Source organism: Elephas maximus, chromosome 15, assembly GCF_024166365.1.
Source record: "Elephas maximus indicus isolate mEleMax1 chromosome 15, mEleMax1 primary haplotype, whole genome shotgun sequence".
Lineage (NCBI taxonomy): Eukaryota > Metazoa > Chordata > Mammalia > Proboscidea > Elephantidae > Elephas > Elephas maximus.
Window position 1 is genome coordinate 76,179,379 of NC_064833.1, and position 25,862 is coordinate 76,205,240.

Sequence of the window (25,862 nt, forward strand, 5' to 3'; positions counted from 1 at the left end):
GCCAACGCTGTGTCCTTCCGAGATGGGCTTTACTTTGGAGTACTTTTCCTGCCTCACACCCTCCAAGGAATAAAAAAGCGGGCAAAGTGAAGAAAAAATTCAAACGCAAAGATTTCCAGCACGAAGGCGTCAATATCCTGTTAGTTGCTCGTGGGCGCGCATGCTCCTTCCCACCCTATCTCTTTATTCAAGCACTGAGGCTACCTCAGTTCACCATTTCTGCTCCTTCTTATATGCAGTTTGTTCTCCACCCTATCTGGCCTTCGCGCAGGGCTTCCAACTGGTTCTTTCTAGTTCCAACCCTTGCGGAGATGCTCCTAGGCAATGCTAATGCCGCTGGTTAGGGACCAATTCTGACAATCACTAGTAGAGCCCCAAACCACCCAGACCCCATTGCTGTGGATTCCGACTCATAGCGACCCTATAGGGCAGAACTGCCCCACCGAGTTTCCAAGGAGCGCCTGGGGGATTGGAACTGCCAACCTTTTGGTAAGCAGCTGTAACGCTTAACCACCACACCACCAGTGTTTCCCACTAGTAGAGCACTGGCTTTCAAAATTTATTATGCCTAGGAATCACTGGGAGATCTTGTTAAAATGTAGATTCTGACTCAGTACATCTGGGGGTGGAAATGCAAAATCTCAGTAGGGGTTTAAACCAGAATAACTGGTTCAAAGTTCTGCCTTCTTGGGATTTCCTAGCTCTTCCTCCCCACTGGACTCTTCTTATCCTGACATTTCATGCCTCAAACTCTTCATCCTCACATCCCCTCCAGCTCACCCCCTGGTTCTCCCCTCCCTGCTGACATTTGCTGGGTGCATTTCCTGGTCTCCCACACATTCCTTGGCTCTGCACCCCCTCCCTCTTGGACCCACTGCTCCTTCTTTGGCTTGCAGGACCCTTGACTGTCCTGTGCTTTCTCCAGCTCCTTTTCTAGCTCTTCCCTCCTGCTCGTTCCTTAAATGTTGGGTTTTGCCCTGAGCTGCCTTCAGCCATTCTGAACCTTCCTCTTCCCTGACCCTTTACAGCCAGCCAAGCACAGAGGCCAAGGGTTCTCATTCCCTAAGTATTTCTCCCATGGAATCCATCCACTTTTCTTCCCTGTGTCAACACCTGGTCCTGGGCATCTCTCACCTGGATTACTACCAGGTTTCTAACTGGCTTCTCTTGGCTCCACCTTGGCCACCTCTATTCCCCACACTGTAGTCTGAGTAATTTTCCTGATGACATCACTCCCTTGATTAAAACAGCTTCGGTGGCTCTTGTGGTAAATTCAGCCATGGCCCCACCTGACTGGCCCTGCTTACCTATCTAGCTGGTTCTCTCACCATGCTCTGGAAAAATTGAACTTCTTTCTTTTCCTTGAGTGAGTCTGTCTCTTGCCTTCAGACCTTTGCCCTTGTGATTTCTCCCGCAGGGAACATTCTTCACCCTCTTCGTCTGGCTAACTATGGTTCTTTTTCCAGTTGTTCAGATGTCAGTTCAGATGACTTCAGGCCCTGGTTAGACACTTTTATCTGTGGTCCAGAGTGCCGCACCTCCTCACCACTAAAATGTCAATCACACTGTATTGCTGGTGCCGTTTTCTTGTTGCCACTGCCTCTGGATTGTAAATTTTGAGATGGCAGGGCAAGATCTAGTACCCTTTCTTACAACTTTATCCTCAATGGTTAGCACAGTGTTAGGCACAAAGTAAGCCCTTAATACTGACTGGATGAGTGATTAAATGAATAAATAAATGAATGTAGACATTTCCATTCCCCTGACCCTCTTCTCTCATTGTCCTGGTGTGCCAAGACACAGAACTGGGGTGAGGAGAATAAGCTGTGGGGTTCCCCACCTTCTTATGAGGGCCTGGAACCACTGGTGGGCTTCTTCGGACTCTCCCTGAGAAACGGAGAAACATGGTTAGAGAAAGGACCTCATTTACCCTCTTCCTGTATCTGGCCTGGTGATTGTGTCTTCTCTCCTGGTATTACTGACTATAGCCTTCCCCTGTGCACTAAGTCTCAGCCTTCTCATCTACTCAAGAACATCACTACCAACAGTGCTTCCTTCTCTCTCCTCCACAGTCAAAATTTGCCTCCTTATTAGACCTCATCCATCAGCATGAAGATATTATTATCCCAAGTGTTGTTATTATTGTTGTTAGGCGCTCTTGAGTTGGTTTCAACTCATAGCGACCCTATGTACAATAGAGCGAAACTGTCTGGTCTGTACCATCCTCACAATTGTTGCTATGTTTGAGCCCATTGTTGCAGCCACTGTGTTAGTCCATCTTTTTGAGGGTCTTCCTCTTTTTGCTGACCCTCTACTTTACCAAACATGATGTCCTTCTCCAGGGACTGGTCCCTCCTGACAACATGTTCAAAGTACTAAGATGAACTCTTGCCATCTTTGCTTCTAAGGAGCATTCTGGCTGTACTTCTTCCAAGACAGATTTGCTCATTCTTCTGGCAGCCCATGGTATATTCAATATTCTTCACCAATACCGTAATTCAAAGGCATCAATTCTTCTTTGGTCTTCCTTATTCATTGTCCAGCCATCCCATGCATATGAGGTGATTGAAAATACCATGGCTTGGGTCAGGCGCACCTTAGTTCTCAAAGTGATATCTTTACTTTTTAACACATTAAAGAGGTCTTTTGCAGCAGGTTTGCCCAAGGCAATACAAGTCATTTGATTTCTTCTTTTTTAAATTGTATTTTAGATGAGGGTTTACAGAGCAAATTAGTTTCTCATTAAATAATTAATATACACATTGTTTTGTGACATTGGTTGCCAACCCTGTGATGTGTCAACACTCTCCCCTTCTTGACCTTGGGTTCCCCGTTATCAGCTTTCCTGTCCCCTCCTACCTTCTTGTCCTTGCCCCTGGGTTGGTGTGCCCATTTAGTCTCATTTTCTTTTATGGGCTTCTCTAATTTTTGGTTGAAAGGTGAACCTCAGGAGCGGCTTCAGTACTGAGTTAAAAGGGAGTCTGGGGGCCATAGTTTCAGGGTTTCTCCAGTCTCTGTCAGACCAGTAAGTCTGGTCTTTTTTTTTTGTGAGTTAGAATTTTGTTCTGCATTTTTCTCCAGCTCTGTCCAGGACCCTCTACCGTGATCCCTGTCAGAGCAGTTGGTGGTTCGTAGCCGGGCAGCATCTAGTTGTGGTGGACTCAGTCTGGTGAAGACTGTGGTACTTGTCTTCTATTAGTCCTTTGGACTAATCTTTCCCTTGTATCTTTGGTTTTCTTCTTCTCTCCTGCTCCAGATGGGGCGAGATCAGTGGAGTATCTTAGATGACTGCTTGCAAGCTTTTAAGAACCTAGACGTTACTCACCAAAGTAGAATGTAGAACATTTTCTTTATAAACTATGTTATGCCAATTGAGCTAGATGTTCCCCAGACCATGGTTCTCTAGCCCTCAGCCCAGTAATTCGGTCCCTCAGGGAGTTTGGATATGTCTATGGACTTCCATGACCTTGCCTTGGTCAAGTTGTGCTGGCTTCCCCAGTGCTGTGTACTGTCTTACCCTTCACCAAATTTACCACTTTTCTCTTGTCTATTTAGTGTTTTTCCCTCCCACCTCTCTCCTCCCATCAAAGATTGTTTCTTTTTGTGTGTAAACCTTTTCACGAGTTTTTATAATAGTGGTCTCATACAAATTTGTCTTTTTGTGATTGACTTATTTTACTCAGCATAGTGCCCTCCAGATTCATCCATATTGTGAGATGTTTCATAGATTCATCATTATTCATTATCATTGCGTAGTATTCCATTGTGTGTATGTACCATAGCTTGTTTACCCATTCATCTATTGATGGGCCCTCAGGTTGTTTCCATCTTTTTGCTATCGTGAACAATGCTGCAATGAACGTGGGTGTGCATGTCTGTTCGTGTGATGGCTCTTATTTCTCTAGGATACATTCTTAGGAGGGGGATTGCTGGATAATATGCTATTTCTATTTCTAGCTTTTTAAGGAAGCGCCATATCGTTTTCCAAAATGGTTGTACCATTTTGCATTCCCACTAGCAGTGCATAAGAGTTCCAATCTCCCTGCAGCCTCTCCAACGTTTGTTGTTTTCTGTTTTTTTGATTCATGCCATTGATCTCAGAGTGAGATAGTATCTCACTGTGGCTTTGACTTTCATTTCTTTAATGGCTAGTGGGAAACCCTGGTGGCATAGTGGTTAAGAGCTACAGCTGCTAACCAAAATGACTGCAGTTTTGAATCCACCAGGTGTTCCTTTGAAACCATATGGGGGACTTCCACTCTGTCCTGTAGGGTCGCTATGAGTCGGAATCGACTCGACAGCAGTGGGTTTGGTTTGTTTTTTTTAATGGCTAGTGATCTGGAGCATTTCCTCATGTGTCTGTTAGCTGCCTAAAAGTCTTCTTCGTGTCTGTTCATATCCTTTTGCCACTTTTTAATTGGATTATTCATCTTTTTGTTGTAGAGGTGCTGGATTTTCCTGTAAATTTTAGAGATTATACCTTTGTCCGATTTGTCATAGCCAAAAAATTTTTCCCAGTCTGTAGTTTCTCTTTTTACTCTTTTGGTGAAGTCTTCAGAAAAACACAAGTGTTTAATTTTTTAAAAGATCCCAGTTACCAAGCTTATCTTCTTGTGTTTGTGTATTGCTAGTTATGGTTTGTATCCTGTTTATGCTGTGCATTAGGGCCTCTAGCATTGACCCGATTTTTTCTTCTATGATCTTTATTGTTTTTGGTTTTATATTTAGGTTTGGCCCATTTTGAATTAGTTTCTGTGTATGGTATCAGGTATGGGTCATTATTTGATGTCTTGACTGCTGCTTCCATGGGTGTTGATTGTGCACCCGAGTAAAGTGAAATCCTTGACAACTTCAGTATTTTCTCTGTTGATCATGATGTTATTTATCGGTCCAGTTGTGATGATTTTTGTTTTCTTTATGTTCAGGTGCAATCCATACTGAAGACTGTATTCTTTGATCTTCATCAGTAAGCACTTCAAGTCCTCTTCATTTTTAGCAAGCAAGGTTGTGTCATCTGCATATTGCAGGTTGTTAATAAGTCTTGCTCCAATCCTGATGCTGTGTTTTTCCTCATACAGTCCAGCTTCTGGGATTATTTGCTTGGCATACAGATTCAGGGGCAGATTATCTAATAAGCAATATCCATCTGTGGTGAAACATGTGAAATTGCTTACTACAGATTAGTAAGTAAGCACAAGTAAGCTTGTGCTTACCTTGCCTACTGGGTCATCTGCCTGTCAGGGATTGTAAATTTGAAAAGAATCTTTGATTCTGTAGGAAGGTGCTGTGGGGCTGGGAGAGACAGCTAGATGCCAGCCATACCTAGAAGCAGAATCTCTGATGTGGTGAAAAAAATGTGAAATTGTTCACTACAGATTAGTAAGTAAGCACAAGTAAGACTGTGCTTGCCTTGCTTATTGGATAATCTGCCCCTGTACAGATTGAATAAGTATGGTGAAAGGATACAAACCTGACGCACACTTTTCCCGCTTTGAAACCACTCAGTATCCCCTTGTACTGTCCAAATGACTGCCTTTTGGTCTATGTACAGGTTCCTCTTGAGCACAATTAAGTGTTCTGGAATTCCCATTCTTCGAAATGTTATCCATAATTTGTTATGATCCACACAGTTGAATGCCTTTGCATAGTCAATAAAACACAGGTAACCACCTTTCTGGTATTCTCTGCTTTGAGCCAAGACCTATCTGACAACAGCAATGATATCCCTCTTTCCACATCCTCTTCTGAATCTGGCTTGAATTTCTGGCAGTTCCCTGTTGATGTACTGCTGCAACCATTTTTGAGTTATCTTCAGCAAAATTTTGCTTGCATGTGATGTTAATGATATTGTTTGATAATTTCTCCATTCTGTTGGATCACCTTTCTTTGGAATGGGCACAAATACAGATCTCTTCCAGTTGACTGGCCAGTCATCTGTCTTTCAAATTTTTGCATATAGATTAGTAAGCACTTCCAGCATTACATCCATTTATTAAAAAATCTCAGTTGGTATTCCATCAATTCCCAGAGCCTTGTTTTTCACCAATGCCTTCAGTGCAGCTTGGACTTTCTCCTTAAGTACCATGGGTTCTTGATCATATGCTACCTCCTGAAATGGTTAAATGTCAATCAATTCTTTTTGGTACACCGACTCTGTGTACTCCCTCCGTCTTCTTTTGATGCTTCCTGTATTATTCAATATTTTCCCCATAGAAACTTTCAACATTGCAACTTGAGGCTTGAATTTTTTCTTCAGTTCTTTCAGCTTGAGAAATGCCAAGCGTGTTCTTCCCTTTTGGTTTTTTAACTCCAGGTTTTTGCACATTTCTTTTTAATAATTTGCTTTGTCTTCTTGAGCTGCCCTTTGAAATCTTCTGCTCAGCTCTTTTACTTCACCATTTCTTCCGTTCCCTTTAGCTACTTTATGTTCAAGAGCAAGTTTCAGACTCTCTTCTGACATCCGTTTTGGTCTTTTCTTTCTTTCCTGTCTTTCGAATGACCTTTTGCTTTCTTCATGGATGATGTCTTTGATGTCATCTCACAACTTGTCTGGTCTCTGGTCATTAGTGTTCAGTGTATCAAATCTATTCTTGAGATAGGTCTCTAAATTCAGGTGGGATATACCTCTTGTGGACTTGTTTTAATTTTCTTCAGCTCCAACTTGAACTTGCATATGAGCAGTTGGCTCCTGGACTTTTTCTGACTGATGATATTAAGCTTCTCCATCATCTCTTTCCAGAGATGTAGTCGATTTGATTCCTGTGTATTCCATCTAGTGAGGTCTATGTGTATAGTCGCTGTTTATGTTGGTGAAAAAAGGTATTTGCAATGAATACATTGGTGGTCTTGTAAAGTTCTATCATGCGATCCCCACTGTCATTTCTATCACCAAGGTCATATTTTCTAACTACTGATCCTTCTTCTTTGTTACCAACTTTTGCATCCCAATTACCAATAATTACCAATGCATTCTAATTGCATGTTGGATCAATTTAAGACTGCAGCAGCTGATAAAAATCTTCTATTTCTTCATCTTTGGCCTTACTGGGTGCTGCATAAATTTGAATAATAGTCATATTAACTGGTCTTCCTTGTAGGAGTATGGATATCATCCTATTACCGACAGCATTGTACTTCAGGATAGATCTCGAATTGTTCTTTTGGACGATGAATGCAATGCCATTCCTCTTCAAGTTGTCATTCCCAGCATAGTAGACCATATGATTGTCTGATTCAAAATGGCCAATATCAGTCCATTTCAGCTCACTGATGCCTAAGATATCGATGTTTTTGCATTCCATTTCATTTTTGATGATTTCCAATTGTTCTAGACTCAGACTTCATACATTCCATGTTCCAATTATTAATGGATTTTTGCAGCTGTTTCTTATCATTTTGAGTCACACCACATCAGCAGATGAAGGTCCCAACAGTTTGACTCCATCCACGTCATTAAAGTCGATTCTACTTTGAGGAGGCAGCTCTTCCCCAGTCATCTTTTGAGTGCCTTCCAACCTGGCGGGCTCATCTTCTGGCACTATATCAGACAATGTTCCACTGCTATTCATAAGGTTTTCACTGGCTAATGCTTTTCAGAAGTAGACTGCCGGGTCCTTCTTCCTAGTCTCTCTTAGTCTGGAAGCTCAGCTGAGACCTGTCCACCATGAGTGACCCTGCTGGTATCTGAATACCGGTGGCATAGCTTCTAGCATCACCGCAACACACAAGCCCCTGCAGTACAACAAACTGACAGGCAAGTGGGGGATTGCAAGGTAGGAGTGTTCAATAATTTCATGCCCATATTCCACCCTTGACCTCTCCTTCTTGCAGCACTTCCGTTAGTCAAAGATCAGCTACTCACAAAACTTCAGGACAAAGCTAACACTTTTTAATTGTTTAATTTAGGGCTAGACACTTTAATAAGACATTTGATTATGGTTAGTCATAATCATTGCCCACTTTTCATCTTAGAATTTAGAAAATTTTACTTCTCATTTAAACCTCTGGAGGTATACTGTAAAAAATGATTTTGAGCCATGGGGTCTCTTCTCTCTAGGTCAGTATTTGTCAAAGTATGTCTGCAAACATTGTTACAGGGAGAGGTGTTTTTTCTCATTTTGAGTTGTGCCACATCAGCAAATGAAGGTCCTGAAAGATTCATTCCATCCACATCATTAAGGTCAATTCTACTTTGAGGAGGCAGCTCTTCCCCAGTCGTATTTTGAATGCCTTCCTATCTGAGGGGCTCATCTTCTGGCACTATATTAGACAATGTTCTTCTAGTATTCATATGGTTTTCACTGGCCAATTTTTTCAGAAGTAGATCACCAGGTCCTTCTTACCACTCTTAGTCTGGAAGCTTTGCTGAAGCCTGTCCACCATGGTTGATCCCGCTGGCATTTGAAATAGTGGTGGCATAGCTTCCAGCATCACAGCAACACGCAAGCCCCCACAGTACCACAAACTGAAGACCAGTGGTGGATTTTTCCCACAATATATTTAAAAAAGATCCTTCTCTTGTCTCTCTTCCTCTCTTGCTGCCACCCACATGTTTCTTTAGTTGACTATCCAATTTCTCTTCTCCTGTTCTCTCTGGAACTTCCTGAAATTGGCTTATGCCCACTACTCCACTGACATGACTTTGGTGAGGTCACCGGTGACCTTCACTTGGCTAACAAGCTGCTCAATTCCAGTTCAGTCCTCATCATAATGACCTACCAGTGGCATCCTCTGATCATGTGGCTCCCAGGACCCCCATCTCTGCTTTTCTTCTGACTGTGCTGGCTGTCCTGGCCTGGTTTCTCTTCATCCTTGTTACTCTGAATGCTGAGTAGTCTCTTTTCTATCCACACTCATTCCCTTAGTGACGTCACCTGGCCTCATGGCTTCGAATATCTTCTATGCTTGTGACTTCTGCATTTATCTTTCCATCTTAGACCTCTCTCCCGAGCTCCAGGTTCAACTGCCTCCTTCACATCTTCACCTGGACATACATTAGGCATCGCAGGTTTTCCATGTCTGGTCTTCCCTCAACACCTGGTCCTCCACAGTCCTCTCTATCCCAATTAATGTCAACTTCACCCTTTCAGTTGTTCAGGAAAAAAAATCGTGGGGTCATCTTTGGCCCCTCTCTGGCTTTATCTCCCCCTCACTCACTTAGCTCCAGTCACTTTTATGTGAAAACAGGTCAGATGTGGTCCCATCTTTGGGATACCATCCCCAGACAGCCACATGGTTCTCTTCCAACCTCCAACAGGTCTTTAAACAAAAGTTACCTTCTCAATGAGTGTGGGAGGCTAAATAACGGCCCCCAAAGATACCCACATCCTAATTCCAGAATGCTCTGAGTATTACCTTATATGGTGATCTGCTTCCATAACAATTACGGCCTGGAAAACTCTTCGGGGCAGTTCTACTCTGTCACATGCAGGTATGATTAATTTAAGCATCTTGAGATTATCCTGGATTATCCAAATGGGCCCTAAATATAATCACAAATGTCCTAATAAGAGGGAGGCAGTGGGAGAAGAGGACACAGAAGAAGGCAATGTGACCACTGATGCAAGATGCTATGCTGCTGGCTTTGAAGGTAGAAGAAAAGGACACCAGCCAAGGGTTACAGTGAATGCAGGTCCAGGAGCCGGGAAAGGCAAAGAATGGATTCTCCCCTAGAGCCTCCAGAGGGAGGGTGGCCCTGCCTACACCTTGACTTTGGCCCGGAATAACTGACTTTAGACTTCTGAACTCCATGACTGTAAGAGGACAAACCTGTGCTGATTCAAACCACCCATTTGTGGTAACCTGTTACAGCAGCCACAGGAAACTGACACAGTGAGGCCTGTTCTGACCATTGACTCTAAAGTCACATCCTTTCCCCCAATACCCTTCCCTGCTTTATTTTCTTCTCAAGGATATTATTGTTGGTAGGTGCTGTTGAGTTGACCCCATGTGACAGAGAATTGCCCTGCAGAGGTTTGTAGGCTATTATCTTTAGGGGGAAACCCTGGCAGCGAGCGTAGTGGTTAAGAGTTCGGCTGCTAACCAAAAGGTCAGGAGTTTGAATCCATCAGGCGCTCCTTGGAAAGCCTGTGGGGCAGTTTTACTCTGTCCTATAGGGTCGCTTTGAGTTAGAACTAACTTGACGGCAATGGGTTTTTGGGTTTAATCTTCAGGAAAGCAGATTGCCTGGTTTTTCTCCCATGGAGCCACATCGGCTCCATGACAGCAGGGATATTGATGTGCTTTTTTTCCTGCTGTACCCCAGCAATGAGGACCCTGCCTGACAGAGCATAGGCACTGCATATCTGTGAAGTGAGCTTCTCCCACCTCTCTGGTCTTGCCTTATATATCCTTAAGAGCTAGTTCCTTTTCCTCCATTCAACCTACAAATCATTTGCAAACTCAAATGTCTAAGGAAGCTTGGCAGATAGTGTACTGAGACTGAAGCACTGGGGTCATTGCCTCTGTGATGTGGGGTGAGTGTGGGCTGTAGGCTGGGTCTACCAGGAAAGGCTTTGTCTACAGGCAGCAGCCACCACTTCAATCCCAGCAGGCTCAAAGATGCCATTTTCCAAGATTTTTATGTGAATTCTCCCAATTTTTAAGTGTTTACCCTATTAAAAAATTTTGTGCAGAAAAACAAACAAACAAAAAACAAAGCACCATTTGCTATTTAAGTAACAGTGCTGCTTCCCAGGACTTTGTCCTCAGCCATTTGCTTCTATAGTTTCCCAAGGCCTTTGCTTCTATACCTATGGTTTCAACTGTCGTCTATACACATGGATGAGTTCCAACCTCACTCTTGAGCTCCAGAACAATATATTCAACTACCTACTGGAGGTCTTCACCTGGGTATGTCCTGCGACTGAAGTTACCCTTGAAGCTAACCCTCCTATAATCCCTATCTTTGTAAATGGCCTCAGTGTTTACTGAGACTTTCCAGCCAGGAAACTTAACTCCTCCCTCTGCCTCTCTGCTTACATCAAGAGGATTTTGTAACTGATTAGATGTGAGGGGTGAGGCAGAGAGAGGAGCTGAGATTGTTTTTATCCTCATAGAGGAGCCTTGGTGGCACAGTGGTTAAGTACTTGGCTGCTAACCAAAAGCTCAGTGGTTTGAACCTACCAGCTACTCCGCGGGAGAAGGATGTGACAGTCTGCTTCTGTATAGATTACAGCCTTGGAAACCCTATGGGGCAGTTCTACTGTCCTACAGGGTCGCGATGAGTTGGAATCTACTTGATAGAAGTGAGTAACTTGTCATGGATTGAATTGTGTCCCTCAAAAAGGTAGGCTGAAATTCTAACTCCTGTATGTGACCTTGTTTGGGGAGATGGGGCCTCTCTCTGCAGGTATTATCAGTTAAATTAAACTAGGTGGTACCAGAGTAGGGTGGGTCCTAATTTCTTCTGAGTGGCACTTCATGTAAAAGACAGACACAGAAGTAGAGTCACAGGCAGGCAGAAGACAGCATGTGAGGATCTTTTTACAAGCCAAGGAGCACCTGGGGCTACAGAAGCTGAAAGAGACAAGATCTTCCCCTAAGAACAGACAGACAGAGCATAACCAGGCCAACACTCTGAATTTGGGCTTCTAGCCTCCAGAACTTTGAGGAGATAAATTTCTGTTCTTCAAAGCACCTACTTTGTGGTATTTTATTATGGCAACCCTAGCAAACTAAGACATACCCCTTATATCAACTGCCCCTGCCTGGGTGCCTGAAGTCATCACCTTTTAGCTAGAGCATGACAATAGCCTTGTGGTTCCTCTCTACTCCACACTGATCCATTATGATAGACTGCTCTTTCTATCATAATTCTAACCATTCCACCCTCCTTTCCCATGCAAAATTCCAAAAACGTGTTCTGTGTTACACTGGTTCCAGGGATACTAATGACGATGCTTGATAAAAAGAGTTCTATGATGATACGAGGCCCCTGAGCAGCGCAAATGGTTTGTGCCTGACTACTAACCTAAAGGTTGGCGGTTGGAACCCAGCTAGGTAGGAACCCAGTCAGCCAGTGGCCCTGAGGAAGAAAGGTCTGGCAATCTGCTTTCATAAAGATTACAGCCAAGAAAACCCTATGGAACTGTTCTACTCTGCAACATACAGGGTTGCTATGAGTCGAAACTGACTAGTGGGCAATGAGTTTTTTTTTTTTTTTAAATGATGGCAGGTTTAGAACATAGAGTTTAACCACAGCTTAACTTTTTTTTTTTTTTTAATAGGACTTTTCAAAGCCCTTCTTGTGCTAATATATATCTGACTCTTCCGAGAAGAGTAAACAGCAGTATGCCGTTTCTCAAAATAATTTGGCCATGGAATTCTCTTTTTCATGGGGCATCACAGGTTATTAGTGTTTCATCATGAGAAATATTGCTTCAGTAGCCTTCCATTATCTACAGGACACAACTGGAATTCCTTAGTGTAGACTGAGAACCAGGACTGTGAAACCAGATGTCTGGGTTCAAATTACGGCTGTGTCATTTGCTTAGCCATGTAACATGGGCAGATTATTTTTCTCGATGCCTTTATATTTTTTATCTGTACTATGAAAATAACACAGCATTTCATAGGGCTGTTGTAGATTCATTGGCAGTACATGTTAAGTGTCTAGGCCAGCACCTGACACATGCAATGCACAATAAGTGTGGGCTATTTTTTTTTTTTTTTTATTTTGTTCCTAGTCTTTCACCATTTGTCTTTCCATCCTCACTTCCTCCTATGAAGGTACACCCATACCTTAACTACTTATAGATCCTGGAGCTACAAGTTCACTTCCATCTAGAGGGCTCTGGTACTATACTTCCTTCTGCCGGAAATTCCTGTCTTCAGTTTCTCTCCCTTCCCATTTATCTTAACTCAAAACTCTTCCATGTTTTCCTAGCCTGACTTGTGCGTTTTACCCTTGACAAATATCTACCAGGCAGCTAGTAGGTCTCAGGCATTTCTGGAGTGGGGTATATCAGACAGGTCATAACGTGCATGCGCACCTCCTGAATCGGCCCGGGGAGTGTAACTGTCATTTCTCATGTCCATCCTCCCGTAGACACCCTCTGCCCCTGTGCTCTGCACAGGCCCCTTTTAGACCTGCCCCCACAGACTCTGAACTGCTTCACAGCCTTGAAGCTTTGTATCCCCAGCACCCAGAGTAGTTTCTAGCACCTAATACCAAAAACCAAACCCGTTGCCCTCGAGTTGATTCCAACCTATAGCGACCCTATAGGACAGGGTAGAGCTGCTCCAAAGAACAACTGGTGAATTTGAACTGCAGACCTTTTACTTACCACTGAGCTACCAGGGTCCAGCACACAATACACACTCAATAAACATGTGATAATTGAGTGGATGCATTTGTTCCAGTTACTGTGCCAAGCTCTCCACGGCCTGCGACGACGTGGGACAAGGCACTACCCTGTCTGGCCCTTAGTTTCCTTAACTAACAAGAAGCAGGGGAACACCTGCTTCCCCGGGCCCTGCAAGGCCACACAGCACACGTGACAATGCTGCAGCGCACAGCGCACGGCCCTGCGCGGAGTGGCCGTGCACAGCGGGACCCGCTTCAAGTTCTTGAAACCGGAAGAATGCCCACTCACACCTAGGTGGCTGCGGTGGGCACGGTGGGATCCTCTAGTCGCCCGCCCGCCCGCCCACCAGCCCCACACTCACGCTGCGCTCTGCAGATCCTTCAACAAGCGCGCGACCCGGGCCCTGCAGGCGGCTGCCATGGCTGCGCCACTGTGCCTCCCGAGCCCGCCCCCTAGACCCTCCTCCCTCGCAGGCCAATCCCCGGCCCCGCCGTCCTCCTCCTCCCGCCCACTGGGCGCGTCTCCCCTACCTGCTCAGCTTAGGTCACCTGCTTGAGATTTAGCCCCACAGGGGCCCAAAACTGTTTCTCCAGGAGTTAAAACTACTGTTGCATCAGGCGCAAAGTTTCATCACCCAGCTTTGAAAGAGCCATAGAAGAAAACTGCTCTGTGAGAGTCTTCTGTACTTCTGAAAGCCTATTTAAAATCCTCTATTTTTCACAAGTTGCAGACCTTGGGGAGAGGGGGATGAACAGATTTTTCCACTCTGAACCCTTTAAAATGCTACTTTGCCTTCTTAAAGTCTTTTCAGGGCTAAATAACGGATTAAGACACTGAATTTAAACTGTTTTATCAGTGAACAATAATCTTTCAAAAAGCCCAAGAGACCTATTTTACGGGCCAGTGTTAGAATCCCACTGCCAAATCAAAAACGCCTGAAATCAAAACCTGAAAAAACCCTGACAATTGGGAAGAACTTAAAAGGTGTTAAATTAGCAAATACTGTGAACTGCTTGGTTTTTGATGTTGTTGTTCATGGTACCATTAAATAGTTTAACTTGATCTTAGCTAAAACTTTCCACAATCACACTGTATTCTGAAAGACCTTAACAGTGTCATGTTCCTATCATTCTCAGGGGAAAACTTGGTTAATGATGGCCCAAACCAAAAACCTCCACCTTTAATTTAATCAGAAAGTATCTGAAGACAGTAACATTTGAACGTCTTTGTTTTTAATAACCGTTACACATCGACAATGAAATCTGATTTTTTTTTCACAGAAACCTCTACAAGTACCTTTGTAAGAGACTACACAGAAAAACTGAAAGACAAATTCTCCCTTTTCCTATCAACTGTCAGACTAAAAACAGCTGGGTGGCCCTTTGCTCTACAGCAGCACAAAAGTGCCCCTGGGTTTTAGATCAACTATGAATTCTTTTCAGATCTTTATTAGGGAAAGAGACTGATGGGCAGAAAAGTACACCAGGACAGCCATAAACATTTTCCCTTCTAATCAAAGCACCACCACAGCAGCCGCCAAGGAGTCAACTCTGGTCATGGCGACCCTGTGTGTCGCAGACAGTGCTCCACAGGGCTCTCAATGACTGATTTTTCAGAAACAGATGGCCAGGCCTTTCTTCCGAGGTGCTTGTGGGTGAACTCAAAACTCCAAATCTGTTTGGCAGTTGAGCGAACCACCTAGGGACTCCTCTAATCAAACCAGCTCAGGTCAATCTGACAGATAAAACAAAAAATAACAATGATCCAATTAAAGACTTTGTGGGTCTCTTTCTCTGGTACCCTATTTAACATGAAGCTAAAAACAAAAGAAAATAAACCAAAAGAAAAACAAATTAGGGACTTAAATATCCAGAAAACTTTAAATATTTTCTGGATTAATGAGGATTATTAGCATTATTTAGTTACGCCCACACTTATATTTACAGTGAACCAATAGTTTTCAAAGCGTGAAAAAGCTTAATATCTTTTTTTCAAACAAACATCTGTTGTACACCTTCAATACACTTGGTAACAAAACAAGTATGAGTTTTTCTAACTAAAGTGGTCTCTCTGAAACCATAATATAGCTGCTTTGTGTTTTTTCTAAAATGAATAAAAAGATTCTATACCTGGTATTCAGATGACAGGTTTCACTTGATTTCTACCAAAAGAAGTTAAAAGTAACACTGGATACAGACACAGCTTTATTAAATAACCTTTAAAATAGTTACTTTAAAGCCCACTTGAGAAAATGTTTGTAATCTTTCCTTTCCCTTTGCTTTGATAAAAATGAAGAAACGTATAAATCAGTAAGTCTCTGATATATGACCAACTCTCTCTTGCCCTATAGCCAACATTAAAAAGAAAAAGGCTGTTTTAAGAATAGACTCATTCCCACTGTCCATCAAATTCTTGCCCTAATTCTGATGCCCTCAAACGCGTCCTTTAAACTCCAGCCAAACCCTCCGTTGCAGGAATAACACTCATTTGTAGAGTCCAACACTTAAAATACCCTCTTGAAGGGAGGGCAACACTGTCCCTTTAACCTCAAGTTCAATGAAGGCAGCTGCCACTTTCTTGTGCATCCCGCTACTTTAAGTTTAACGTTTAGCATAGTTTTTGGTTTACAGAGGGGACCCAAGGGTGAAAACTATTACTTCCTCCTCTTTCCTCCTTGGTGCTGGCCTCCCTTCTTTTTGCCACCCAAGCCAGGAGGCCCAGAATTAATCTTGCCTCCAAAGCCCCCTTTTCTCCTCCCTTCCAGGTGGGGCGGGCCCCCTTTCCTCTTGCCCCCAGGGCCCTGCCGACCCCCCTTTCTCTTGCCCTTCTGGCTCATCTTTCTCTTCTTGGCGGCCTCCTCCTGGTCCTCCTCCCTCATCTGCTTATTGGTGGCCCTCGTCACGTCCAGCTGAGGCTTTTTGCTGTTCATGACTCGCAGCAGCTCCAACTGGCTCTTCTTCTCGGCTGCAAAGTCCCCGAAGAGAGGCTGAAACTTCCTCTTCTTGCCGGAGCCCCGAGGCGCCTTCTCCTTGGGCAGACGCTCCTGGAAGCGTCCCACAGAAGCGGTAGAGACTTTGGCCACTTGCATGGCGCGGCCCAGCTCCTCCTTGCTCTGGTGTCCAGTTGGGTGCATGCCGGCCGCACTGGGTAGCTGCATTTTGTGTGCACGGGCCAGGTTACGCAGCCGGTTCAGTTCGTTCTTGGCCACCCGTTCCTTCTTGGCCTGAACCCGCTTGGCGAACTGGTCCTCCAAGGGGTCGGCCCTGCCAGGCACCTCGATCAGCCACTCCTTGGTGTCGTCGCGGGCGCGCTGGTAGCCCCAGCGGCGCCGCCACTGACCGCTCACCTCGTCCCACACCAGATTGGTCTTCTTCTTGGGTCGTATGCCTTTCAGGCGCGCAAACTGCTGCCAGCGCGTAAGCGGCCGCGGCCGGGGCACCGGCTTCTCGCGAGGCAGGCGCGTGGTGGGCTCGGGCAGCCGTGCCACTAGCGCCTCCTCCACGCGCTCCGTGGGCAGCTGCCACAGCTGATTGATGAGCAGCTGCGTGTTGTCCCGCGCCAAGCTCCGCAGCTCAGCCTCCAGTGTGGGTCCCGCGCACCGCAGTCCCGTTGGGGGGTTCCGGTCTGAGGCCAACAAATTGCCTAAGTCAAACTCCAATTCCAGTTCCTTATGCACCGTGATACGCTGCAGCTTTTCTGCCTCGTCCCGCTCCGCCTTTGCTAGTAGCTCCTCCACGCTCTGACTCTCCATGGCTCTGGTTCAGCTCACTAGCTCTGAGGCTGAGCCTGAACTCACTTTTCCGCCGGCGCCGGTTCAAGTCCGGCAAAACAACCACGTGCAGACGCCCAGATGCTCGGTCCGGAAAAGAAAGCTTCACTTCCGGAGCATCCGGAACCGGCTTGCCGTCTGGGTGACCTTTCCCCAAAAGCCGGCAGAGGGCGGTGTTGGAGAGTTTATGGTATTAGAGGCAGGGCCGTTCGACTTGCGCCCGGATGTAGGCGGAGCTGGCACGAGTTGCGCGGACTACAAGTTCCAGAGCCTGATTGGGACCGCGGCTCCGAGATTGCGGGTGGGGGCCTCGGGGCGGGGCCTCGGGGCGGGGCCAATTGCTAGGGCAGGAGATGAAGGGCGTTCCGGAGCGACGGTGTTACAAGTTCAGGTTAAATATCTTGCAAAGATTTGTAGCCACCCAGCTGTTCTTGGGCCCTAATCCGCTCACCAGGTTCTAGGTGTGGACACATCGCACAGATAAACGTAGAGCTAAGTGCAGAAGAAGGTTTGGGTCGGTTTGGGAGCGGGCAGATGGCTGGTACTTCAGAGCTCCGGGGCTTTAGCTAAAGAGCACCAGGGACGTCTCGAATTTGCCACTTAGGAGCAGTTTGACCTTCCTCTGTTTAACTTGTCTGGGCCTATTTTAAAACGTGTAAGATGCGAGACTGTTAGGAAGCTAAATAAGCTAATGTGCCCCAAGGGAGGCTTAGACTAGGCCCTGGAACATGGGCGAACTGGTCAATGCATGTCAGCCTAAAGCTAATTATTTAATATTCATGATGGCTCTGGGAGGTAAGTTGAAGAGGCAGTGTTACATTGCGGTTAAGCACCAGGTTCTTGAGTCAAATCACCTAAGATCAGATCTGAGTTTACTGTTTACATATATCCTGGACAGGTTGTTTATAACCTCTTCAAGCCCTGTTGTTAGGTGCTGTCTAGTAAGTTCCAACTCATAGTGACCCCATGTATAACAGAACGAAACGTTGCCCAGTCCTGTGCCATCCTCATAATAATAGGTATGTTCGAGCCCATTGTTGCAGCCACTATGTCAGTCTATCTCATTGAGGCTCTCCTTTTTCACTTTCTACTAAGCATGACGTCTCTAAGCCCTGCACATTCTCAAAATGAGGTTACCTCAGGGTTGTTAAAAGGGTCAAATAATGACACTTTAAAAAATATGAAACATTAGTTCCTGGTACATACTAAGTATTCAATAAATGCTAGCTATAATTGTTATTAACCCTAGCCCACTGATGGAAAAGGAAGACTCGGAGAGGTGAAATGACTTGTCTAAGGTTATATACCTAGGAAATGTGGGAGCAGGAGGTATCTACATACATTAGTCTGCAATGTGTTCCAGGCTCTTGATACTCAAAGGGTTAATCAGCGGCATAGCATCACTTGGGAGCTTATTAGAAATGCAGAGTCTCAGGCCTAACCCCAGATGGACTGAATCAGAATCTTCATTTTAACAAGATTCTAGATGATTATTAGTATGCACGTCCAGGTTTGCGAGGCACTGCTGATTGTGTAACCTAAAGGTTTTATTTATTTTTTAACCGAGATTTGGAGGCTGAAGGGAGGCTTATGCTGGAGAATGAAGCAGCAGAAATTAACATACAAGTGGTTGGGAAACAGACTCAGTTGAGTTTCAGCTATAGAGGGCCCTAGATACAGCTCACCCACGCTACGTGGGCCCTGAGTTTGCTCTTTTCTTGAGCTCACTACCTTTCCTTCGTTCATTGATTCATCAGACATTTACTGAGCCCAGGTTATGTGTCAGGCATTATACTAGACTGTCCTTTCTTCCTCTTATCTAAATTAAAGAAGTTGAGGATTTTCTGGTTTTCTGTCTGCACTAAGTCTTTACTCCCAGTCATTCCATGGGGCCAAGGCTAGATCAAAGGCCGCATTAGGTAACTGCCTTGAACCTTAGAGCTTTTGCAGTTTGTCATAGGAGAGAGTTAAGGTTATTGATATGACTGCTCTGTGCTTGACTTGGCTGCTGATTCATTCATTCACTCAACGCATACTAAGTTAAATGGCTACTATGTGTAAGTCACTGGATACAAAGATCACTGAAACCTTATGGAACACTGGGTAAGAGAGGAGTAATATAAAGTGTGATTGGGCCTTTAGTAGGGTGTGCAGCTATGTAGGATTTAGCTCCTCTGTCAATCTTCGGGATCAGGAAAAAAAAGAGTAGAGTACAGGTGTTGAATGGGATGACTTCTCACTGGATGAAAAGTGGTCTGGATCATATAGGTCAGTTCTGAATTATTCCCTAATTGTTTTAATAAATTGTTTTTTATAGTCCAACTGGATTTTAATTTCCTTGATGACTGGAGGCTGAATTTCATTATCACTTTGGGTGGCACAGTGATTAAGACCTTGGCTGCTAACAAAAAAGGTTGGCAGTTCGAATCCACCAGCTGCTCCTTGGGAACCCTATGGGGTGGTTCTGCTCTGTCCCATAGGGTTGCTGTGAGTCGGAACCGGCTTGATGGCAATGGGTTTGGTTTTTGGTTTTTGCTCAGCATAGTGCTGAATACACAATAGGCACTCTACATGTGATTGATTGAAAGAATAAGAATTATAAGCTTTCCTAAATTAAGAAAAGTATTAACGTTAGCTGGTACGGTGCTTCAACGCTGGGCTGCTAACCGAGAGGTTGGAGGTTTGAACTCACCAGTAGCTCTGGGGGAGAGAAGACCAGGCCATCTGCTCCTAGAAAGATTACAGCCTAGAAAACCTTATGGGGCAGTTCTGCTCTGTCATATGGGGGTTGCTATAAGTCGGAATTGACTTGATGACATCTAAAAACAACAACAACAAATGTTGGCTGTGTTAAATTCAAAGCGAGTGAAAGTAGTAAGATTGCGATTTGGGGCTTAAAAATAATCTTGCTGAGGCATGTGGGTAAGTGATGGTCTCCAGCTTGCACTTATGTCATCCTTAACTTAGGCAAACCTGTGCAGTGTTAAGGGGGGAAAAAAAAGCCCTACCAGAAATGTGCAAATATGTTTAAACAATATGGCCAATAGTTGTACATGTTGCCCTTCCCCTTTGTTGGATTTCTTCCCCCTTTTGTCCCGTAAATGAAGATGGTTCTCAAGTTTGCTGTTCAGACCTGACTTCTTTTCTATCCCCACTCTCTCTGCCATTTCATTCACTCACATGTTTTCAGTTGCTACTTTTGTGTAGATGGTTCTTAGAAATACATCTTTAAACCAACCAACCAAACAACAAAAACAGTTGCCGTTGAGTTGTTTCCAAGTTATGGTCACCCATTTGTCTCAGAGCAGAAATCTGTTCCATAGGGTTTTCGAGAGCTGATTTTTCAAAAGTAGATTGCCAGGCCTTTCTTTTGAGGTGCCTCTGGGTGGATTTGAACCTTTAACCTTTCTGTTAGTAGCCTGCATGTTAACCATTTGCACCACCTAGGGACTCCTTTGAGGAATATGATGGTTGGTGAAAACAGGATCAGTTGATGTTATTATTCTCACCTAGTAACTTGGGCTTGAAACTATGAAGTCATCTTTGAATTTTTTTCCCCATCTCCAAATCTAATCAGCCTGAACGTCCAGTTAAATTTGTCTCTGTGTTGTGCCCTTTCCATTCCTGCTGCCATGACCTTACCACTGTCCCCCTAGACTGTATCTCTTCTGTCTACTTCTCCAGGTCCTCTCTCCACTCTGCTGTCTGCCCCTGGCTTCCAACTGTGTTCAGCCAGTGGGAGGCATTGGCAGAAGATCAGAGAGTGGGAAGAGTGAGGTCTGCTGTGCTTATCCAGGCCTCTGCAAATTATCTGGGTTGGTTGGTGGGTTTTCTGGTGCCATCAGGCAGCCCTCTTAGTGCAGACACCCTTTGGGGGCTTCTCTGACCCTGCCCTGGCCCTATAGGCCTGGGGTGATTATGACTCTCCACTATTATTGCCCTATTCTTTGTGGGTTACCTTAAACCCTTTCCTCATCTTTTAAAATATTTTCTCTATTAATCTTTCTTCAGTTGCCAGGTTTGACTGCTCGCTGTTTTCCACTGGAGTACCTGGGTGGTGTAACTGAAAGGTCAGAAGTTCAAGTCTACCTAGAGGCTTCTCAGAAGAAAGGCCTGGCAATCTACTTCTGAAAAATCAGCCATTAAAAACTCTATGGAATACAGTTTTACTCTGACATACATAGGGTTCTCTTGAGTTGGAATCGACACGATGGCAACTTTTTTTTGTTTATTTCGTTTTCTGCCTTATACCCCAGATGCTGTCTCCGGAGAACCCTAACATTTTCCTACCTCCATTTTCTCTTCAGTCCAGTCCTGAAGGTTTATCTTCCATGAATCTGGCCAAATCACATTCTCCTCTAAAACTTCCCTCTCTACCTTACAAAACAATGATTGTTCTTGGTCTTAGCTGTTCATGATCTGACCTCAAACAACTGTTTTTAATCATGTGTCCTGTGAGTCTTCCTTATGCTTGTTTTCTAAGTATTTCTTTCCCACTCCTATTAGATACTTGGTAGCTTTGGTGAAGTGTAAGACAATGCACAGTACTGCGAAAGTCAGCACAATTTGGCCAAGGCAAAGTCATAGAAGATTCACAGACACATCCAAACTCCCTGAGGGACTGAGTTACTGGGCTGAGGACTAGGGATCATGGTTTCAAGGAACATCTAGCTCGACTGGCATAATATAGTTCATAAAGAAAATGTTCTGCATCCTACTTTGGTGAGTAGTGTCTGGGGTCTTAAAAGCTTGTGAACGGCCATCTAAGATATCTCTACTGGTCCCACCCCATCTGGAGCAAGGGAGAATGAAGAAAACCAAAGATACAAGGGAAAGATTAATTCAAAGGACTAATGGACCACAACTACCACAGCCTCCACCAGACTGAGTCCAGCACAACTAGATGGCGCTGGACTACCACCACTGGCTAGTCTGACAGGGATCACAATAGAGGGTCCTGGACAGAGCTGGAGAAAAATGTAGAACAAAATTCAAACTCACACACACACACACACACAAAACCCCCAAAAAACAAACCAGACTTACTGGTCTGACAGAGACTAGAGAAGTCCGAGAGTATGGCCCCTGAACACCCTTTTAACTCAGTAGTGAAGTCACTTCTGAGGTTCACCCTTCAGCAAAGATTAGACAGGCCCATAAAACAAACAATAATAAATGTAGCTCAACCGCATATATGAGACTAAATGGACACGCCAGCTCAGGGGCAAGGATGAGAAGGCAGGAAGGGTTGGGAAAACTGAACAAATGGAAATGGGGAACCCAAGATTGAGAAGGGGAGAATGTTGACACGTCACACAGTTGGCAACCAATATCACAAAACAATAAATGTATTAATTGTTTAATGAGAAACTATATTTGTTCTGTAAACTTTCACCTAAAGCGCACACACACACACACACACACACGAAGATTCCTCAAAAAAGCAAATAGGAGGTGCAGGACAAAAAAAAAAAACAAACACAAACAAAAAAAACCCCAGCAATTATAATTTTGTAGCAACTATTGAGAGCTTTTTTTGTCTATTAGCAATACTGAACCTTTTTTTCCCTAACCAGTGACTAGAAAGTTAAGGACGTGCAAGTAGCACCTTCCAAGCTCCGTCAAAACACAGCCACTTTGGTCAATAAAACATTTTTTATGCTATTTCTTTCATCATTCCTTTGATACCACATTAACTTAGATTTACTTTCCAAGTGTTTCTCAATTGCCTCTTTCTGGCAGCAGAAATTGTTAGGGATGATTCAACCATTCTTTGATCTTGTAGTGAACATAGTTATTTTGAGTACTTTTGTCTAAGAAATTCAGTGTGCCAGTAATTTGATAAAATAGCAGAAAAGGGCCCTTAAAATGATTACATTATTCCCACATGGCTCATTTCTACTGATTTATAATTTTAATTTGGAAGAACTTGAAGTGAAAATTGAATTTCAAAAAAATTTCTTAATTTTAGCCATTATAAACTTTGTATACTCATGTGTTTCAGTTTAATCAGAAACCACTACTAGAAACCCATTATTTGATTTTTGAAAAGGACAAAAGATAAAGCATTCGGATTTTGTGTAGTTGGTGTAGAAGCAGACAGAATAATTACCAGACCTTGTACTTGTACATTTGTTTGTAAAGAACTTTGGATTTCAGGATAATAAAATGATGTCAGCTTTTTGGAATGAACTTAAGTTGTTTTGCTCTCTGTAAAATACACAACAGTCTTTGTATTTGCCAAAATTTTATCTCCACCTGTAAGATAAGTCCACATGACTGGTTGATGGTTTTCACTTGTAAAACATCGTCACCAAGGGAATGAGGTTGGTGTCAGGCTTTAGATTTTACTGTAAGGAATTCAGTATATGAATGTAAGATTGATGTGAAAATGAAAATGGAAGTTCCAGAATTTTAGGGATATTTGCGCTTAAAAAACTAATGTAGAAAATTTAGATCCATTCATAAACATCATTATTCGATTATATTTTAATTTATAAAAGTAAAATTGCAATGAATAAGAAACTGTTTTAAGTTTTTCTTAGTCAAACCTAGAGCTCAGGAAACTGTTTTGTGTACCAGTGTTGATTCTTGTTAGTTACCATCAAGCTGTTTCTGACACATGGCGACCCCAGGTGTGCAGGGTAGAACTGCTGTGACCTTTCAGAAGCAAATCACCAGGCCTGTCTTCCAAGGCATCTCTGGGTAGGTTTGAACGGCCAACTTTTCAGTTAGTAGTCAAGCACTTAACCATTTGTGCCCTGCAGGGATTCCTCCTTTTTGTTTTTCTAATTAAATAAAATCTGAACGATCTTTGTAAATAACTTTAGAGTAGATTTAATCCAGACTAGGCAATTGAGTCCTGAGTACCTTTTCCATAGGCAGAGCAACCTAGCTGACATGCACCATTTAGCTTGGCTTTGCCAACATAGAGCATATATGAGCGTATACTAAATCCTTTCTACCTGAAGTACATGCCCATCAGATTTCTCTTTTTCCAAATTTCCTGCATGAACAATATTAAGAAAACACTGGGAAGTTAACTGCTATGCCAAACAATTATAAATTCTTGACCCCTCTTAACAATTGTTTCTGAACATTATTAACACATAGCGGCTAAGTGCTGCGGCTGCTAGCCAAAAGGTCGGCAGTTTGAATTCACCAGGCGCTCCCTGGAAACTCTATGGGACAGTTCTACTCTGTCCTATAGGGTTGCTATGAGTCGGAATTGACTCGACGGCAGTGGGTTCTATGCAAAATGAAAACGGTGGACAGAAAAACTAAAAATATGGCACATATAAGACAAATTCTGTAGCCTATGCTTTCCCTTTTCTAGGTGTTTTTCCTTGCCTGAAGAAAGACAGCAGAGAGTACCTCTTCATACCAGGTAGGTGTCACTGTGTCCTTGTCAGCATCCTGAGGATACAGCACATGAGCTGCCTGTTAATGCAGTAGATCCAGTTGCTAGTGGCGTGTGTACTTTTCCCCAAGGCCTAAAGATGACTTACTATTTAGAATGTAGAAAGTTCCTGGCGTTTTCCAATATTTATTTCCCTTGCCTCATTATCCAAGATACTGTGAATTTTTGGCTGGGGGAAGCTGACTTATTATGGGTTCCCCTCCCAGGAAAGCCTGTGGGTTGCAAAGGAAGTATAGTTTAGATACCTGGCTTCAGCTCATTCATCTGGAAAATGAAGGGTTTTGACTAGTTGGCCTTTACGATATATCTCTGTGATCTCTTTTGTTGTTGTTGTTAAAACCCTCAACTCGTCAGGTGCTCCAGTATTATTTGCTTATAAAATGCTTCCTTTCCTGACTGTTTATCAAGGTTTTTGATCAATATATCTCATTTTATAAACCTCTCTCTCTTCTGAGTCATCGATCTCATTTCCTAAGGTGGCATATGACTGACTCCACCGAGTGAAACAGGTCCCCGTGTGCACAGGAGACTGTGAACAAGTGTCAATAAGTGTCTAATTATATGGAGGCTGTTTGCAGCGTTTTGTAGATTATTTGTGATTCTTTGCTTTGCTTACCACTAAACTTTTTGGAGAATTGGAAGGTAAGGGCAGAAATGAGCAGGGAACAGAGCATTTTGCTCTGATAGTTCTGAAAAATGTTTTATAGGGAAGAAAGTAGAAAATGTATTTATTAAATATTTATAAAAATATTTATATTTATAAAGTTGATTTGGAGAATGAAGTGTGGAGTGATCGTGTCTGTGTCTTTCCTGGCCTGAAATCTAGACCTCATTATGTAACTTACATTACAGTTACAGAAAAGTTTTAAAGCTTCGACGTGAACTCCCCCAAATGATAAAATCGGGGCAGGTTTATGCCTCTGTCATGGATTGAATTGGGTCCCTCCAAAAATATGAGTCAACTTGGTTAGGCCATGATTCCCAGTATTGTGTGGTTGTCCTCCATTTTGTGATTGTAAGTTTATGTTAAGAGGATGAGGGTGGGATTGTAACACCACCCTTACTCAGGTCACCTCCCTGAACCAAGGTAAAGGGAGCTTCCCTGGGGTGTGGCCCGCACCACCTTTTATCTCTCAAGAGATAAAAGGAAAGGGAAGCAAGCAGAGGATTGGGGACCTCATACCAGCAAGAAAGCAGCACCAGGAGCAGAGTGCGTCCTTTGGACATAGGGTACCTGCGCCTGAGAAGCTCCTCAACCAGAGGAAGGTTGACGACAAGGACCTTCCTCCAGAGCCAAAAGAGAGAGAAAGCCTTCCCCTGGAGCTGATAGCCTGAATTTGGACTTGTAACCTACTAGACTGTGAGA

The 25,862-nt window shown here is 43.8% G+C and overlaps 2 protein-coding genes across 6 annotated transcripts in view; both read right to left on the reverse strand.

The window, feature by feature from the left end:
- The window catches only part of ADHFE1 (alcohol dehydrogenase iron containing 1), a 40,734-nt gene extending 26,981 nt beyond the window's left edge, over positions 1 to 13,753 (reverse strand). For 3 of the 5 annotated variants that reach the window (XR_007513294.1, XM_049854111.1, XM_049854114.1), the window contains exons 1-2: positions 13,669 to 13,749; positions 9,355 to 9,481 (exon numbers count right to left, since the gene is read on the reverse strand). Coding sequence is in view for 3 of the 5 variants with exons in the window: in XM_049854111.1 (XP_049710068.1) it covers positions 9,355 to 9,449 (95 nt within the window). In the remaining 2 variants the exon portion in view is untranslated. Of the gene's footprint in view, positions 1 to 9,354; positions 9,482 to 13,668 lie in introns of all 5 variants that reach the window. The other 2 variants (XM_049854112.1, XM_049854113.1) reach the window with 1 other exon arrangement.
- A 734-nt stretch (positions 13,754 to 14,487) lies between these two features.
- Positions 14,488 to 17,163, reverse strand: RRS1 (ribosome biogenesis regulator 1 homolog). The gene is made up of 2 exons (XM_049854115.1): positions 15,437 to 17,163; positions 14,488 to 15,041 (listed from the first exon to the last, which is right to left on the reverse strand). Exon 1 carries the CDS (start codon positions 17,056 to 17,058, stop codon positions 15,961 to 15,963), a length of 1,098 nt encoding a protein of 365 aa, XP_049710072.1. The 5' UTR covers positions 17,059 to 17,163; the 3' UTR covers positions 14,488 to 15,041; positions 15,437 to 15,960.
- Positions 17,164 to 25,862: the final 8,699 nt, after the last annotated feature.